Source organism: Semicossyphus pulcher, unplaced genomic scaffold (assembly GCF_022749685.1).
Source record: "Semicossyphus pulcher isolate SPU_LCO1_2020_fin unplaced genomic scaffold, fSemPul1.0.p SCAF_7, whole genome shotgun sequence".
NCBI classification, from domain to species: Eukaryota; Metazoa; Chordata; class Actinopteri; order Labriformes; family Labridae; genus Semicossyphus; species Semicossyphus pulcher.
Window position 1 is genome coordinate 20,034,757 of NW_027211748.1, and position 15,050 is coordinate 20,049,806.

General features: G+C 39.8%; 1 protein-coding gene across 1 annotated transcript in view; it reads right to left on the minus strand.

Moving 5' to 3' along the window:
• The window catches only part of LOC138611996 (zinc finger protein GLIS1), a 29,161-nt gene that overhangs the window by 10,920 nt on the left and 3,191 nt on the right, over positions 1 to 15,050 (minus strand). The window contains exons 2-3 of the mRNA XM_069685281.1: positions 7,977 to 8,138; positions 1,763 to 1,876 (exon numbers count right to left, since the gene is read on the minus strand). Coding sequence (XP_069541382.1) covers positions 1,763 to 1,876; positions 7,977 to 8,138 — 276 coding nt within the window. The remainder of the gene's footprint in view (positions 1 to 1,762; positions 1,877 to 7,976; positions 8,139 to 15,050) is intronic.

Below are 15,050 nucleotides of genomic sequence, written 5' to 3' on the forward strand. Positions count from 1 at the left end.
ATGATGTGCATGTTTAATATTTCAAAGTCCCTCTTAAGCCCCACAGGGTTTACTGCAGCGGAGGGCGTGTTAGCCATGTCACAACTTACAAGCACACGTGGTTCCGTTTAAACCAAACAAGCCATGGGAATACACACAAAGCCCCAGTGTCACTCATGGTCCATAGAAAACAAACAAGGCCCAGATAACAGTGAACAATGGGCTCCCTATTCTGACTTCCAGGGAGTGTGTGTAATACCGTGTTTTGTTGTATTTCATCCTACTGAATCATAAACATGCTCACTCTCTCCTCCTGCTGCTCTCCATCTCTTTCTCTCACAAAACAAGGCTTCAACTTGCAGATACAGGGAGCTGAATGAGACTGCAAACTTCTGAGAAACCATTTTTCTGTCCGTTTTTCTGTAGAAAGAACTGTTTCACTTTGTTCTTATCATCGAACTATAAAGGAAAGGTCTTTTTACATTTCTCGAGAACCCTTCCTTGGTCGACTTTACACTTGGCGGGTGTGTTGCTTAAAAACCAAAGTTAGTTCAGTGTTGAATTCAGCGAAATTTGGCGAGATCGTGGCGCTGCAACTACAAATCTACATTTTGGCATGTAGCTCTTGCATGATTTTTTTCCAAAGATCCTGTTGCTTAATTTGTGTTTGGATCAGTCATTTGTACAAGTTGACTTTTGATGCTTTAACCTCCTTCGAATTTTGAGCAGTCGTCACAAAATCTGTTCAACAACTTTTGTGATGTTTCTTACAGTTTTGCAATGGCTGGCCTTCCAAGTTTGCGCAAATGCCATTGGCAGGGCTTAAATTACAAAAAAAGCCAAATCTATTGAAACAATTAGTTATGTTGCAACCAAAGTTTGTCGACGTGTCGATATGATTTGAAAAGTTTGAATGCCAAGAGGCATTGAGAAGGCAACACCAGCTAATTATAACAGTATATCCGTCTACATTTTTAAAAGACTCTTTGGTGTATCTCGGGAACAGTTTATCTGATCCTCTCTCTTGCAGAGTGCGTTGCTTTACAAGTGCGATGTCGATCAGATGAGCCATGTTGCAATTTTCGCCAACTTTGCAAGCAGCTCTTCCAGCAGGCAAGAAGTTTGGCCTTTTCTGAACGAGCACCGCACGAGCTCAACTTAATTCTAAAAGGGGGGACAAACTACGCACAATCGGGGCCCTTTCAATTTCTCTCTGATAAACTGTCAAACCCGAGCTTAAAGAACACGATGTTCCTCGAGAAAGTCTGGCAAACTTCATCCTTGATATCTAACACATTTCTGCCCCTCCAGATTGGATTAGCATGTCCTTTTCTCACTGTGTATGTGCTGTTATCTCCTCATTTATCTGAACTAAAACGACGTCAGTACCAAAATTATCTGAGTTTAGAAATGTTATACCTATTTATAAAACAGATTTTCGTAAAACGGCATACATTGTAGATTTCATGTTGGATGTTGTTCTTGTCATGGCAGACAAACCTTTTTGAAACAGTGTTTCCACCATCCTAAAAGTGTGCTGAAACCAAGATTAGTATCAGCACTCCACTGGATGAAAAATTCAAGTAAGCAATGTAATGGATCATTTCCATTCAAAATCTTTCAAGAATGTTTCTCCTCCTGTCCAAAAAAGCTTCACAAATGCCGCAGAAAGTAAATGAGTGTTGAAAGAAGTAAATCTAGTTTAGAGACCCAGAAAGGTTTTATTAAAGAAGTTTGTTTCTAATACTGCAGACCAGAACTAAAACCAAACTGCTGTATTTACCTTGACCTCGCGCTCCTGAAGGCCTTTGGCTGAATGAGCTTTGACGTGCTTTCGTAACGAGCTGGGATCAGTGTAGCGTTTGGTGCATCCTGGGATCTGACAGGCGTACGGCTTCTGTGATTGAAGTGCAGAAAGAAGAGGTGAGAGAAGAAATTAAAGAGGAATAAAACTACTGTATGAGAGAATGGAGAAGAAACAACTGTAGCATACTCTGAAGTGTGTTTACATGTTCCAGAAACAAGACGCCTGAATGCAACATGTGCAAAAAATGACACTCTTTCTTTGTGTTGTCTTCATGGATGCTTGCACTATCATCATGTACATGTTTATTTTACAACACACAGCAACTGGAATGCAAGTTCCCTTAAATATTAACATAGACACAGACCTTTAACACAATATGCCATTACAATAAAACATAAATAAATAGATAAAAGCATTTATATTGGTATATATCTGTACACGTATACAACCAAAAGTTGATCATTCTTTTGTGCAAAAATTGGACATTTACTGTTTTTATTAGGGATGCACGATATTATCGGCACGTTATCGGTATCGGCCGATATTGGCTTAAAAATGAACTGATATCGGCCAACACGCCGATATCTGCCGATATTATTAACCGATAAAATAAAGGGCTGCTGCATACTTGATTAAATGCCCGACCTCGGCGCAATGTCCCCGGCGCGAAGAAGACCAGCGCGGCGCAGCGTGATGACGTCACGTGTGTCTACCTGCAGCATGAGAGAGTTAGAAGCCAAAATGTCCGTGGTGTGGAAGTTTTTCAAAGTGTCCGAAATAGAAAGCAAAATTGCTATTTGCAATGACTGCTCAGCTTCGGTGATGAGAGGAGGAGCCAAGGCAAAGTCTTTCAACACTACGAACTTGATTAACCATCTCAAGACCCGTCACCCCGACCGTTGTAACAAATGTGATAAGAGTATCACCATTATACTGTATGCTAATTCCAATACAGAAGAGAGTTGAAGATCTCTGCAATTAGGTGTGCGGGAAAAAAATATCGGTATCGGTAATCGGCTTAATGAGTTGTAAAATATCGGCATATCGGATATCGTGCATCGTGCAATATCGTGCATCCTTAGTTTTTATCAAACTATGTTTTAGCTGCTATAAAACAAGATTGAGAAGAAAAAACATGCAACCAACAAAATAGACCCTTAAATACACAACTTATCCATAAGTCTATATTTTCAGTTCATAGTTGCTAAAACGGAACAGACTAAAACCTGTTAAACTCTATACCTACACTGCAAACGTTCAATCACAACATCCACCACACTATACGGTTTATACAGTAACACCGAGTATGATGTCAAACACAAAATAAGTGTCCGCACAACCTGAGCCACATGCAGAAGGTTTACATACGTGGGGCTGTACATACACAGTAGTGCTGTGTATCAGACACGCAAACATTTAGGATACATGCTGTAAATGTGGTTTACTTAGCGTGACATCTGCACTAACAGAGAAAGGAAGCACATGTACATTATGTCAACATTTTACGTAATGACCTCCTGAGCTGAAAGTGAGGTATATTTACCGTTCGTCCGCAGGCTTAAAGAGAGGAAGAGAGAGAGGAGAGTTAAGAGGGACAGCTCAGTGTGCAGATATACTTCCTCCACTGCAGCTGCAAATAAATGTTTTCAAAGCAGCATTCATTTCAACCAAGAGTTAACCTTATAAAATAATAATAATAAATAAAAATAATAATAAAAGACACTATAAAACCCCTTAAGGTCCTCCATATATATTGTTTTGGACTGTCAGAAGTAGCGAGTTCCTGCTCTTGAATTTACCGACGTGGTTCCACAATTTATCAAAGTTGTACGTTTAGATGAGAAAATGAGCCAATTCCATGAATTTAATTCCTTGCAGGTTTTTTCCCTGATTCACTGCTGAGTGTTTAACCAGGTGGACTTAATTAAGTTGTCATAAAAACACATGTGAAGCATTAAGTTATGTACTAGAATCAGAACATTGTCAGTTAAAACAAACGTACAACACAGCGACAATACAGAGGACTTAATGACATTAGGTTTGTTTATTTTAACACATTTATGTAATTAATAGCTCTGAGATTTCAAACAGCAGAAAATGATGTATTATGTTTGTCAAAGGTGTGAATTCATTAAAACCTTATCTGTCACTTTTTTATTTATTTATTTATTGGCCTTTTATGTCTTTATCTGACAGAGAGAGGACAGTGGATAGTGTCTGAAACAAGGGCAGAGAGAATGGAGCTGACACGTGCCAAATGGCCGAGGGCGGGAGTCGAACCCTGGGCTGCCGCATCGAGGACTGTAGCCGCTGTATGACGAACGCACAACGTAACTGGTGAGCTAAATGAGCAGCCCGTCTGTGTCACTTTTGACATCAAATAGACTTGTTATTATTCTTTAATTCCATTTTTCTGTCTTTTGTGTTTCAAAAATATATTTAAAATTTCTGATGAGTTCCTCAAAAACAGATCTGACATCAGTGCCAGTACCCCCCTGCTGTGCCTTATGTTAAAGGCTACAGCAAAAGTTGAGCAATATCTTGATCTATGAAATCTTCCCTGAGAGGTGAGCTACTCGAAACGGGCAAAGTCAGAGTGAAGTGTTGAACTCGACTGTTCTTCTATGCTTATACACATTTCAGAGTGATTGCATGCGTAGCAGTCGCGTCAGCTGCTAGAAATTAAGACATGAATTAATGATTAATGACATGTCAGTCGGCAGTTGTGTGTGTATGTCAAATTATACAAATATTGAGAGTCATAAATCGACAGGGCTTAAACAAAGCCTTCCTGTTTAATGTTGCAATTCAAGATGTTTCTACTGAAAAGCTTCAACTCACCAGTGTGACAAAGCAGCCAAAGCCAGAACAGAAAATTCAATTTGCACTTTGACTTAGTCACAAATCATTTCAGCATTCATCGGTTGAGTGGTTTAAAACATTTGCTTACTTATCTTTAAGAAGAAAACCACTACCATTTTGAAAGGTGCAGGTAAATAACATGTAGGAGCTGGTGTGCAGCAGCTGTTTATACTGATTTAAGGGACCTACTGTAAAATTCAGTGTATAAGACACATGTTTAATACATTTTTTTTCATCTAAAAAGTGGGCTGCATCGTATATACCGGTGCGACCAATACACCAGTATAAAATGCAGAGAGACATATTGTATTGTGTTGCAGTATTTAACCCAGACGATGCTGCTATAAGCTAGCTCAGCGGTTCCCAACCTTTTTCGACTCATAGCCTACTTGAAAATCTCAAAAATGTTCGCCCACATCCGACCGTAAACAATACGGAGGCCAAATAATGCGTTCACAGAGTACGTTTATAAAAGGAGCTGTCCATCATCACCATACAGAAATCAGAAACTAAAAGTGAGGGGTCGTCTGCTGAAGGCTAATTAATGAATAATTGATCATCATCTTTCAACAATGGAGAAATGCGTTCTCATACATAACGATAGGCCTAAATATCTTTTTTAATAATACATTGTTTTTGCAAATCATTTGGCGGCCCGCTTGCAATACCATCGCGGCCCACAAGGGGGTCGTGGCCCAGAGGTTGGGAATTGCTGATCTAGCTAAAGCTTCGTCACAGACATGCGGCGTCATGATCGCCAGTGCAGCCGCCACCCTCACAACAATCAACGTTACTGTAGGCTGAGCTCAACTACCGCACCTGTAGCTAGCAGGGTTGCAAACTCGACGTGGTGAAAACAGAGTTAGGCTATAATTTGTGTGTTTTGAATGTGTTTTTAAATGAAAATAACTTGAAATAGTGTTGAAATAACAGATTTACACATGTTTTCATTAATAAATAACCCTCTGGTATACCCCCAAAACAAACTGCGACTTATATTCCGGACTTTACAGTAAATCAAACTTTAGTCAAGACACTTCTGCATTTGGAAAACAAATCCTTCATAACTCAATATTATTCTTAGCATTAGTAACACAATACAGGTTATCTAGTCTAACATAAATAGGTTGTATTGACACCAGTCTTTTCCTGGCCGGTTGTTATTCCATATTCAGCAATTATTTACATTCACTTCTCCTCTGGGCCTCTGTGATGGCGCCAGAAGTGTCTGATTCTTGATTTGTGACGCAACTGCAAAGCCGCTATTAGCCGGCGTGAAACCACAAAAAGGAGAAAGTTATTTTCTCCCCTCGTTGTAATAACACTGGAGTGCAACGTACAGCTCCATCTCACCCGTGTAATAAGAGATCTGATTTGCTGGATTAGTGCTAAGTCCTCATCGCTTGTCAGCAGGAGTAAAAATAACTGTGGTTTTGTAGAATAAATCCACAGCAGGTATGCAGTTTCACAATCCTACAGACTTCATATCAGGCAAATATGCAGAAAGAAAGGGAAAGGGATGGGAGCACTCGCACTTTAAATTAAAGTGATTTTATGTGTGTTAAGTGCACCACATATTCCCACATATAACCAAGCATATATTATATATCATGAAGAAATCTATGTATTTACAGCCTGCAGGAGTGTGAGGTTTTATGTGCTGACATGAAATATTTCTGGCTGAAGCGAAGGCTTTTTGTCATTCACACATAGATGAGTTTATGTAAATGTTTCTTATGACTTTATGCAGACATGAACATTAATAATAAAGGTATCCATATCCTTTAGCATTGCACTGCTGTAACATTGTCAGACTCGAAGTAGAGAGTTTGAAAAATCGTTGCAACAGAGCCATTGATATCGTATTCCTAATTTCCTTCCTCGTAAAAACCTAATTACCCACAAAGGAACTCGACCGCCAACAGTTTGGCCGGACAATCGGGTGTGTTACAATAGTAGTGGCCAATGTAGCCTCGAGTCGCTAGTCGCGAGCACAGATGAGGAGCAGGCTACAAACAAAGGTCTGTTTTAATCACTTCTTTCTGACTCAACACCCAAGATTTTTCTTTTTCTAACATGTAGTCTTCAGCCACCCAGAAGCTGACCCCAATGACATCGCTTTGTCACATATACATTCAAACTACTTTCAAAGACTTACAGTATAAACAGCGTTGAAAATAAGTGTTTAAATAAAAGCAGCAACACCACAATGTAAAGATACTTCATTACAAGTAACAGTACTGCATTCAAAATTGTACTTCCTAAACAATATGTAAATGCACCTTAGGGTTAAAAAGGTTTAAACAGGTTTGAATGTAAATGATTGGGGACAAAATGGTCCCCACTTTGAACTAAAAACATGTGCAAGTGTATATGAATATAAAATCAGGCTTCAGCGATCTAAGTGGGATACTTGAAGTGACCCTGTTTTTCCTTGTTTGTAACTGTCCTTCCACTTTAACTCAACAAGTTCAGGAAACACAGAAAATGTTTTAGTTTGTCCTTTAATGAAAGTACAGAAGCATTCAAGCAAAAAATATACTTGAGGTTTAGATACAGTTACTCAGTTTTGCCACTTATAGAGTTTTAAACTTGCATGTATTAGAGGATTATAAGTGCATTAAATAATTAATAATAATAAATATTAAAGTGGGTCCAGGATAAACTTATTTTAATTACTGAATATAGTCTACTAAGATTATAATAGTTAAAACTTGCCAAGTAAGTACTTATTACATCTGCCAAATAAATACAGTGGACTAATTTATCAAATGTATATAGAAATACTAGTGAAACAAAAAGGGCCTGTGTCCACCACCTCAATTTTAAAGCCCTTCTTACCGGCACTTACTGTTGCTAGGTTACGAAAGTTGTTTGGCAGCACTTCCGCTTCCCTTGGTAGTGGCCATTAAGTCATTTTAAATCAGGCCCCTTTTAATTGTACTTAAGTACATTTACTTGAATACATGTAACACTTGACATTAAGAGAACTCTACGGAAATAAGCCGCAATACTGGTGTTATATTTGGAACCTGGTGCATGAGAGGGAGCAATGGTGAGTTTAAAAGTCTGGATTTTAAGGAAGAAGAGAGGAGGATTGTCTGTGCTTCGCCTGGGAATACAAAAACCATCCTTAGGTAAATAAGCATCTTATTATGCACCATTTTTATGTATTTTGTCAGGCGTGATCTCTACTGGCTGTAGTAATGATGAGCAAAGAAGGATGTCTTATTATTTGGTATAAAGATAAACTAGGTCAGGGTAGGTATACATTTGAAGTTCAATATTTAAGTACAGTGAAGTTGGCTGTTTGCTGCTGTGTACTGACCGTGTCCAGATGTGTGCGCTGGTGTTTTGCTCGGTCGCTGGAGTTGCTGAAGGCTTTAAGGCAGCCGGGATGCTGGCAGATGTATGGTTTCTCTCCTGTGTGGCTCCTCAGGTGGATCTTCAGGTTCTCCAGACGTGAGAACGCCTTGGAGCAGCCCTCGAACTGTCAAGGAAAATATACAGTTTTACTAAAAGATTACACATCCACAATTTTAAGAGTGTAATATACAGAATAAAAAGGTTTAAATAACTTTATTTTGTAGCTTTAAATACATTCGAAACACGTTGTTGTTGTTGTGAACATAGTGGAGCATTTAGCAGATAAAGAGCCAGATGTTTCAGATGTTTAACCAGATGGTAGAGATCATTACAGAGTTCAAAGTGAGTACGACTCCAAATGAATGATCATGTTTCTCTGACACTGCTGGAGTGTAAATAAGCAGCTGGTTGCTTACACGCTCAACTTAAATGGTGATGATATGTCAGTGTTGTGTTCACAGCTTGTTCCTGCTGTCCCCAAGTGCCCCCGATAATCAGCAGAAGCAAGTGTAGTGATCTTGACTTTATAGTGCACCATTTGACTTTAACATATTGTACTCATACACAGTTTGGTATTCAGTTGTCCTTCTAGAGTAAACTTTAACATGTGGACAGGAGAATGATAGAAATAGAAATTGATGATAGCTTCTTTGCTAGTTCGCTTAGCATGCTAGGTAGTTTAAGCATCCCCCAGGTCAGCCTACTTCCTTGTTAGCATGCTAATTAGCCTAACATGTTGTGGAAGATAGTAGTTGGTTAGCATGCTGTTAGCTGTTGATGTAAGCCAAGTTTCCCTCAAAATGCAACACGAATTACAAACTAAATTTTAGAAAATGTATATTGGCATCCATTACTACTATTACCTAGCATGCATCCAACATGCTTCGTAGTTTAAGCATCCCCCAGGTCATCGTACTTTATTGTTAGCATGCTAATTAGCCTAACATGTTGTGGAAGATAGGAGTGTGTGCTTTGTTGCTTGCTACGATGAGGTAGCAATGAGTGATTATTAGGCTTCTGTTTGGGTGGGTTTAGCAGCATTGTGCCAATGTTAGCAACTTGCTGGCTAGCTTGTTATGGCGGTTTGTTGTAGTTGGTTAGCATGCTGTTAGCTGTTAATGTAAGCCAAGTTTCTCTCATGATGCAACACACATTCTAATCAAATTTGCAGAAAATGTACACATCCATCCATTACTATTATGTAGTTATTTGTGCGTGAAGATTAGCAGTAGGTGGTTTTTAATGCTCAAGTCCGGTGCTGTTGTGCTATTGCAGAGGTGAGGTGGAGGTGGTTTGGGATGCTTGAACACACTGTTTAGCCTTCTTGTTTCTAGTACCAGAGGGGTTAAAAACTGGTGGAGAGTAGTGAGAGTAGTAGAGCCAGTTGACCAGTGGTTATGACTTAAGCAGGAGTATAAGCTTCGAAATACGATGTCAAAAAGGCCAATTAGTATAGGCAGCTAAAATGTTAGATCGGTCAGGGCTAAAGAATACTGTCGTCCGTCATAGGGCCCAGTGGATTTATGGCAGCACAGTCTGATACACACATCGGGGCATAATAATCCATAAAAACATGAATAAGTACAGATCCTGGACGTCGAGAGCATTAATTCAAGTGTTTGTTCATTGTACTGTGTACTGATGACCATCTTTAATGTGTTTGACTTGTGTATGTAACTTTTCTTTGGATCTTTAAGTACGATACAGTAACATAAATTATATGTGTTCGTATTTAAAGATATATTACTTTATAAGAGGCATTAAAACACCAGAACTTTTATCTTCTTACACATTTCACACTCCCTTCTTGATCTGTAATTCTTTGGCCTGGACCTAACACATGATAAAACCACATTTTCACATGACATATGCGTGATGTTGGAGTCTGATCCAACAGGAATAGTAATGAGGTAATACATCAAAATTTATATTAATACATTTCAGGTTATTGAATCATAAACTTCAGGTAACAGCTTTTTCCTCAAAGAGCAAACCACACACACAGACACACACACGCCAGGCTGTGGTAGGTTTCTGGTAAAAGCGTTGTTGTTGGACTCGGGCCAGACTAGAAGCAAGTATCAAAGTGAGCAGGCAACACACGGCAGACTGTTAACCAGAGCCGAACAGAAACGGTGTCATACTCAGATCTCACAGACCTAATGGAAAATGATCAGTTTGGTTAAAAGCAGCTGGAGATGATTACAAAAAAGGATCTTAAACATTTTTCCACAGTCAAAACTTTCTTAATTTTCCTTATTTGGTCAAATTAGTAACACATTTTAAACTTTTTAGGGATCAAAGCGAAAATAATCTGATTTATCCATCAGTCATTTAAGTGGAAATAAGTGTAATCTTCTACCAAAGAAAGTCATGAAGACAAAAGAGCCAGACGTTGTGTTTTTGAAGCAAACATGATATTTAATTAACATTAATGTTGCATATTACGATTTAGAAGAAGTACGGATTTGTTTCTCAAACGGATGTTTTGCAAAAATCTTCAAATGAGATCCTTGTGTCATTATTTTACTTTTGATCCAAACTAATCTGGAGGAAAACATGGAATCATTTCAGGGTTTTATTAGCCTGCGCTAATGAGTCAGTAAATGTCAGTCACCTCATTTATTTTAATACGTTTATACATAAAAAAGCACACTACATCATTGTCAGTAATTAAAACAAGGTTTAAAATCGCCTTGACTAAGTACAAAACAAACAACAGAACGATTAAAAGCAGTGACTGAAATATTCCAGCGTTCAAACCCGAATGACTACACATCTTCTGTTATTGGCACGCACAGATAATAGATTAAGAGTCCTTATGTTGTGGGAAACCGAGGACACAACATGTTGCAGCTTTATGTGAACTGAGCAGTGTTTTAAAGGAAAGAGAGACTTAATGCCGCTTAAGTATTGCTTGTCAGTTTACCCCATGGCTGCTGTAGTAAAAATATCATTAACAAAATCTAACAGATGTAACTCTGCTCCAATAAATGAGGCTCCTAAATAGGAACAGATTTCTGAAGTCTTTGACAGAGTCAGCCTTTAAGAACAGCTTTCTTTAAGCTCTGTTACAGTTTATGTGCTGCGCGTTTCCTCACCGTGACAGCGCATATAGTAAAGTGTGTTTGTAAGCCTGTTATTACAAAAGAATAATGTTTCCTTTTGACATTTAAAAGAGGTTATAATTTTGATTTAATGTGTTATTCCTTAAATTTAGTACCCTAATTTGTCATGTTTCCCATTTTAATCACTTGATTTTTTATGGCTGTTAAGATGGTCCACTTATATTCAGTTATTCCAGTTATTGTTTTTGCTTACTTCCCAGAGACTTCAATTAGCTATTCACTAAATGTGGTACAAAGACACTTTTCTCTTTTGTTTGAGTGAGTGTACTTTGTTCATAGTTGCGGATACAAAGCCATCAAGCAGCTCCTGTATTTATCATAATGTGGTCGAAGGAGGGAATCAGATCACTAAAACCCTTTTCACACAGTGAAACACTGCCCCTGACGTCTTCTCTAATTTGCAGATTTCTTTGCTATTGTCATCTTATTAATGATCCTTCTTCTTTAACTTCGGATGTTTTTAATCCTCCTGTTATTTGCCGCTATTCTTCATTCGCATGATATAAAGGTCACCACCCCACATATCATATGAGTTTTACCTGCTGCGTTTTCAAATTTCACTAGGAGGCCTACGGGCAATTTTAGAGTAACCACTTAACCTTATGGCAGGCTGCATAAACTCGGGGTGAACAATTCGGCCGTTTGCGTTCATACATGCAACCCACTCAGGCAATGTCGGGTTATTCTCAGGAGTGCAGCACATGTGAAAGGGGCTTGAGTGTTTAATATATTCACATTGACGATGAAGCACCCATAATCTTAACCACATACTGACATTTTTAATAGATTCTTTGGGGGCTTTTTGCCTTTTTTGTGGGGTTGATAATAGTCTGTAGGGACTTGGCTTGGGAATCGGAGGGTGGCCAGTTCAAGTCCCGGTACAGACCAAGCATGGAATTGGGGCTGGTAGCTGAAGAGGTGCCAGCTCCTTTCCTGGGCCCTGTCAAGGTGTCCTAGAGCAAGGCACCAAATCCCCGACGGCTCCATTAGTGCATGTCCACAGGATTCTATTTGTGCATGTCTGTATGTGTGTGTGTGTGTGTGTGTGTGTGTGTGTGTGTGTGTGTGTGTGTGTGTGTGTGTGTGTGTGTGCGTGTGTGTGTGTGTGTGTGTAGCATTTTTGTAAAATATAGTAGAAAAAAATATAATTTCACCTCTGGGATTAATAAAGTATGTCTTCTTCTTCTTATTGTTTAGAGAACAGTGGGTAGAGCTGGAGGGAAGAGAGAGTGAGGACGACATGCAGCAAAAGGCCAAGGGTCGGACTAGAACCCACCGCCGATCCATCAAGGACTGTGCTTCTATAAGTGGGCTGCTCGCTTTAACCACTGAGCTAAACCAAGTAGTGACTTAAACCTTATTAAACCTTTATCCTTGCTCAGATTGTAGCATCAGTTTGGAAAACACATTATGTTGACTCTCCGTCCTGCTGCTGAAAATACTCACGAAAGCACCGCTGAAAATAGTCCCTAACAACAGTGCTCTTTACTCCTGTTTGCTAAGTGCCCAGCTGTTTTAGCTAATTACTGTTTAACCATTTTTCAAAAGTGTAATTTGGAACCCACTTTTAAAAATGTATTTCTTCTGTAGCGATCAATCTTAAGACGGTGTTTGTGAAGTAAACCTTCGAGAGAAGAAATAGAAGGTCGTTGGTTTTTGCTCTTTTAATGGGATTTGTTGACAGAAAGAAAAACACAAAATAGCCCCAGATTTATTCTTTTAATGTCTCTGTGTGTCACTTCGGCGACACAAATTATGAATGATGACTCCACCGCTGGGATTTAGGAACGCTTTGGGAGCTTGTGTTTACAGCCTGAGTAACACCTGTCTAATCTGAGACTGGACGTTACGAGCAGCTGAATTCATTAACGAACACTGACCACATTCATGTCACAAATTCATTTTTCCGCTGCTGCACTAAGAATGACTTAATTTACATGCTTTGGCCTGAGCGCTTCATGTAAAATGAAATGACGTTACTCACGTATTCAAGTGTGACTAATGACTGTGTGTTTGTGTTGATGTTGATCTAATTTTATTAATCTGTTTGCAGGCGACTCTCCGCAGTAATATATTTACAAGCTGGCAGCAGATTAGGTCATTTTCATGAACTAATTCACTTAAATAGGAAGCGTGTCCTTGAGTGCAAATTTCTGAATTATTAATCGTAGTCCTGAGTTGATGACAGCGGCCGAATCGCTGGGGAATTACAGAGAGAGAGTTAGTCACTCTCAGGGCTGGGGATCTGGAAACAACCTGAAGGTCATTATGAGAGAGACTTGTTCAAGCAGCAACAGTCATGTTTCAGAGGATGAGTCAGACATAACCTGGTCTGGATTTATCTTTATCTTTGTCCACAGTTTCAGAATGCATGTGCTTCTTTTTATGTACTCTGTTACTTTGACTGAGTCGCAGGTTTCAAAGGAAGACACACGCGAAAGTTTTCTCTGAAGGAACAAAAGATTCTGCAGGAGTAAATTATTTAACTGCTTATTCTGTCACAGAATATGATACGCTTTCTTCTTACAGATATAATAAGACTTTTTAGGTGCTTATCCTGTTCAGGGCCGCAGGGGGGCTGGAGCCTATCCCAGCTGTCATTGGGCGAGAGGCGGGTACACCCTGGACTGATCACCAGTCAATCACAGGGCTGACACACAGAGACAGAAAACCTTTCACGCTCACATTTACACCTATTTTAGAGTCACCACTTAACCTTATGAGCATGTGTTTGGACTGTGGGAGGAAGCCGGAGTACCCAGAGGGAACCCACACATGCACAGGGAGAATAGAAAGGTCTGCGCCAGTTGAACCCAGATTTGAACCTTGAACCTTTCAGCTGTGAGGCGACAGCGCTAACACCTGCACCACCGTGAAGCCACTCATGACAGTATTAAAAAGGTTTTTAAAAAAAGTAGTGCCAAAGGACATGGCTGTCTGACGACAAAGCAGTGAAAATATTTAGAAATAAAGTGTAAAATTAATGTAGTTTTGCTCCAAACCCCGTCCACAGCAGTTCATAGCTTTGCTTCTGTGTCGGTACCCCTGCCTGCTTCTTCGGCAGGATCCGTGCTGACAGCTGTACGTAATAAACCTACAATTGACAAGTAGCCTACCTCATACGACCCCACTTCAAAACCTTAGCTGTCCCTTCGTGATCTTTCACAAGTCGAGTTTGTTTTATTGTAGAAGATAAGAAGCAGCTGCTCAAGAATTGCTCGACCCCTGCTCTTGCTCTTACCGTGATAACCACAGGTGTCCCCATAATCCATAAGTCCAGCCTGCATGTTTAAGGAGAAACTTAGGAAGGTATTTTGGCCCAGCTGGAATCATTTCTCAGTGTGTTACATCAGCAAACTCACCAAAAAACATATGCTCCTTAATATAACTGTAAATGAAGTGCTTTTGTCAGAATAAACAGGATGATCAGCTGTTTTTGCTTCAGACACATCCTCCATTCAGTCAGCTCTGCCGCCCTCTTCCCTCGGGCATGCATGAGTAAGGGAAACCTGTCGTGACGAAAGGAAACCGTTTGATCATCCCTCTGTCTGAGTGAGTCTTGATCATCGGCTGCTCAGTCTCAGAGACGTGCTGTAACCAGGCTTCAGACCCAGTAAAACCTCTGAAAGGGCCGTTTGAAGGCAACGTAAAGTTGGAAAGGATGAGGGATGTTGTAACTGACTGAAAATGTTACAACAGTGGAAGTGGAGCTCGGAAAAAAAGATTTATCTGGACAACTTTCAGAGCTGTTTTTTTTCCTTTTTGCCATTCATGCCTTTATTAGAGAGAGGACAGTGGATAGTGTCGGAAACGGGAAGAGAGAGTGGGGATGACACCGGGGCCGGGGTGGGAGTCGTCGTGGGGCTGCCTCATCGAGGACTGTGGCCTCTGTATATGGGACCTGCGAT